At 38.2% G+C, this 3,833-nt stretch overlaps 1 protein-coding gene across 3 annotated transcripts in view; it reads right to left on the bottom strand.

The window, feature by feature from the left end:
• DMD (dystrophin) overlaps positions 1-3,833 on the bottom strand; it is a 734,955-nt gene that overhangs the window by 358,002 nt on the left and 373,120 nt on the right. For all 3 annotated transcript variants that reach the window (XM_008577619.1, XM_008577628.1, XM_008577636.1), the window contains one exon: positions 380-536. In XM_008577619.1, coding sequence (XP_008575841.1) covers positions 380-536 — 157 coding nt within the window. The remainder of the gene's footprint in view (positions 1-379; positions 537-3,833) is intronic.

The following is a 3,833-nucleotide window of genomic DNA, read 5'->3' as shown; positions in this document are numbered from 1 at the left end:
GAAAAAGGGGGGGGGGGGGAAGGTAGAGGCATAGAAGAAACAAGATTGGCCATGAATTGATGATTGTTGATGTCTTGATGGGTGCATGGGTGTCTATTTTTAAAGTAGCATTTTGTCCATTTTTATATATGTTAAATATATTTTACAATAAAAAGTTTTAAAGACATAGCAAAAAGAGATGGGCGATTTTTTTTAACAGGTATTACTAATGCAAATGCTTTCGACATTTAAAATATAATGACTTGGATTATTCATAATTGACCTTTGGATGAGAGGAGTCAAAAAGATTTCTACTCAACTTAATTCCAAGCAAAACAAACTTTAAAACAGTCACTGAATCCTTACTATGTTCAAGGCACTAGGCTTAGAAATATCCTACCCTGTGTACATCGTTCTGCTTCTGGACTGCTGGAAAATCGCCCCCAATAGGTGCCTGCCGGCTTAATTCATCATCTTTCAGCTGTAGCCACACCAGAAGTTCCTGAAGAGAAAGGTGCAGACGCTTCCACTGGTCAGAACTGACTTCCAAATGGGACCTGAAAGATAATAGGAGCAAACCATGTCAGAATATCTAGAAGCAAAATTGACAATTCTAATTACTCAATTAAAGGTACATTGGTTGGTTACTTCCATAGTGTATAAGTCTATTATGAGTAGTCTTCAATAAAAATCTGGCTACCTGTCTTCGCGAGCCATCAAATGGGGGGTATTTTGATGGAAACTGAGGAAAGGCAGTGTTAAACATATGTTTATTTCCGCCGGCAGAATTCTGAGACTTTTGGCATGACATATCTACCAGAATTGATTGCTTTCCCATACTGTTGCAGTCAATGATTCTTAATGTTTCTGGGTGAAAAAATTGGATCCAGTGACTAACAAAAACCGCTCGGTCTTCATGTGACTCACGCTAGTGCTGCAATTCTTTCTGCTTTGAAAAATGGAAAGGTCTTTCCCCACATTTTGACTTTTCCATTTCTACATCCTAGGCAGTCTTTTCCACGGACTCCTTCCATCTGGTGTCTGTTTCTTTCTGCTCCTCTTCCCATATGCTTGTCCTTTTTCTCCACCCTTCCTTATTCATGTGCACCTGGGATTTGTTTTCACCAAGTTCCAACATTTTCTGCTTTGTTTCCTTTGCGTAAAATGTACTGAGACAACAGCTCACGTGGAAGAGTAAAATCAGACATTTGTCTGAAAGCTTCCCCCAAACATGAATAATTTAGGCAAGAGAGAGTGCTTTCCCATTAACTGTATTTAGAACATGTTAATTCTTAGAAGTCATTTAAAAATATACAAATGAATGATCTGTGCTATAAAATCTACATTTCACTTGAGGATGAGAAGCTAAATTAACAAAATCAATCATCATCCAGAAAGCAAAGAGGAAAGGCAGAATGTTAGCAGAGCTTTATCCTCAGGTAAATCAGGAATTATGCTGCATCACTCACATATGATCAGCAACTAATTAATTCGTAAAAAAGAATGCTGCCTATAACATTAATATAATGAAGTCTCCAATCCTGCAAAGATTGAAGTATAAAGCAAAGCAACCAGGTAGAGCACCATTTCTCTTGACCATTTTGTAACTTAGCCTGACATTTCAAATACAATTCTCCTTTTGGCCTTAGTCAAACAGAATCACCAAAGAGTACCTATCTACTGAAATTAAATCTTTCTGAACTTGCTGAAGGATAATTTGATGATATATAAAAGTCTTTAAAATGTGCAAATACAATGCCTCACAAGCTTAAATTCAAGGAATTTATACTAAGAAAGTAACTGGAAAAGCATACGAAAATATAGGCAGAAAAATGTTATTTATAGCATACAAAGTAGAAACAACTTAAATATTCAACACTACGAAACAAATTACATATATAATGGTGAATTCATACAGTGAAATCCTATGCAAAGTTCCATATGATGACATAGGCAAATATTTATGGATGTGGAAAAGATCACCATGTCAGTTGCTAAGTGAGAAATCAAATTATGAAGACAAATACAATCTATTTTTCTAGTTTAAAAAAATGTTTGTGTGTGTATGTATTTGATTGTACATGCTTGACTGTGCATGAAGAAATTCTGGAATGACAACCAGGTTATCCCTCAGAGGTGGATTTACAGGTGATTTATTCCTTTATCTTTATACTATTCCACATTATCAGAATTTTGTTTCTATAATGTGCAATGTAAACACTATATTCAGAAAAAAATGAAGACTTTTCTATCCAATAAGAAAATTTAAACTGTTCAAGACTCAAAGGGTATTATTATTTAATAAATGAATCATGAAATACCATAAATGTCATGAATTAAATATAACAGTGCGTGCAGACTGCATATAGTATAGAGGTCATTTTTTTTTTAATGTGTTTGTTCCTTCCTTCTCTTTCATTTATCACGTTTCCATGATAAGTCTAAGTGAGAATTCTCTATGCAAGGTTTTAGCTGTTTAACGGCTTGTAATGAGCACTGGTTACAGGAATTCCCTGGAGTGTCTGAAATTTGCAACTTGGTCCCCTTGAGGGCAAAAGAGGCTTGAGGGCAAAAGCAGGACATTTGAAAGGTAGGCAGAGACATTTTTTTTTTTTTTATTCCTTTTTGTCTTTTTTACTGACCGGCCGCAATGGGATCGCAACCCTTGGTGTTCCGCCCGCACCGCGCTCAGCCAGTGAGCGGGAACAGGTCTCCACATGGGATCCGAACCCTCGGTGGGAGTGCCGCCGCGCTCCCAAGCGGCGCACTCTACAGTGTGCCACCGGGCCGGCCCAAGGCAGAGACATTTTAAAAAGTAGGCACAGTCCAGACATGGAAAAGCAGCAAACTGTAGAAGAGACACTAATTAAATAAACATTTATTGAGTGCCTCCAAGTCCCAATGAGGCATTGAGGATAAGGGAGAGGTAGAGTATAAAGATGCCTAATACTTGGCCTCTCTCTATCTGGCCCAGGAAATAAAATATCCTTGTGGTGGGAAAGTCTTCAGGAGGCTATGCTGAAGGGCATGCTGCCTAGAGAGTGAGACCTCAAGCTGCTGCTTTGTTTATGTAAAGGAAGTGTTACAACCCTGGGTCTAGGTTAAATGGTGCTGACTAATCATTAGTGTGTAAATACACCCCTTTGTGTCCTCTAAAAGAGAAAAAGATAGCTCTAAAGGATCTAAGAGAAACTTGATCGCATACCATAGGAAGGCTTTTAGAAGCCAGGGACAGAGGGCAAGTCAAGATTGTTAATAGAGCAGAAGAAGGACCTGGAACCACAAAAGATGGAAAGCTCTCATGTATCTGGGTGAGAGGACATTCCCTAAATTATGGAGTTAGGGAAAATTTTAGAATGTCTGATCATCTTAACTACATAGCAAATGACTATTTCTTTCTTTTTCCTCCTAAAGCACAAGAGTGAAAGGAATGATGTGATACGAGGACAAAAACTTAAGCAAAAGGCTTGTAAAGGACAGAGGACACTGGGTAAGAGCTAGAGAAGAGAAAGCCAGTCAGAGAATGGCTCCTGATTTAAAACAATGCATACAAAGATACACACCCTAAAGCTATGGTTCTCATACTTCAGTGTGCCTAAGAAACATTTGAGTAGCTTGTTTAAAATCCAGACTCCTAAGTCCAACCTTCCCACAGAATTTCTGTGCTTTTAATAAGAATCTGTACTTTTAACAAGAACCTTCGCAACTCTGCATGTAAGTTTCAGGAATATTCTTTGAGAAAGAATTGTGTAAAGTATTTCTTTTTTTTTTTTTTTTTTTTCCCATTTTTCGTGCCCGGCAACGGGATCGCAACCCTCGGTGCTGCCCCCCCCCCTCCCCCTGCCCGTGAGTGG

The sequence above is a fragment of the Galeopterus variegatus genome, unplaced genomic scaffold (assembly GCF_000696425.1).
Source record: "Galeopterus variegatus unplaced genomic scaffold, G_variegatus-3.0.2 Scaffold69, whole genome shotgun sequence".
In the NCBI taxonomy this organism is placed as follows: domain Eukaryota; kingdom Metazoa; phylum Chordata; class Mammalia; order Dermoptera; family Cynocephalidae; genus Galeopterus; species Galeopterus variegatus.
The sequence above is the reverse complement of the archived record's forward strand: the minus strand, read 5'-3'. Positions and strand labels throughout refer to the sequence as shown.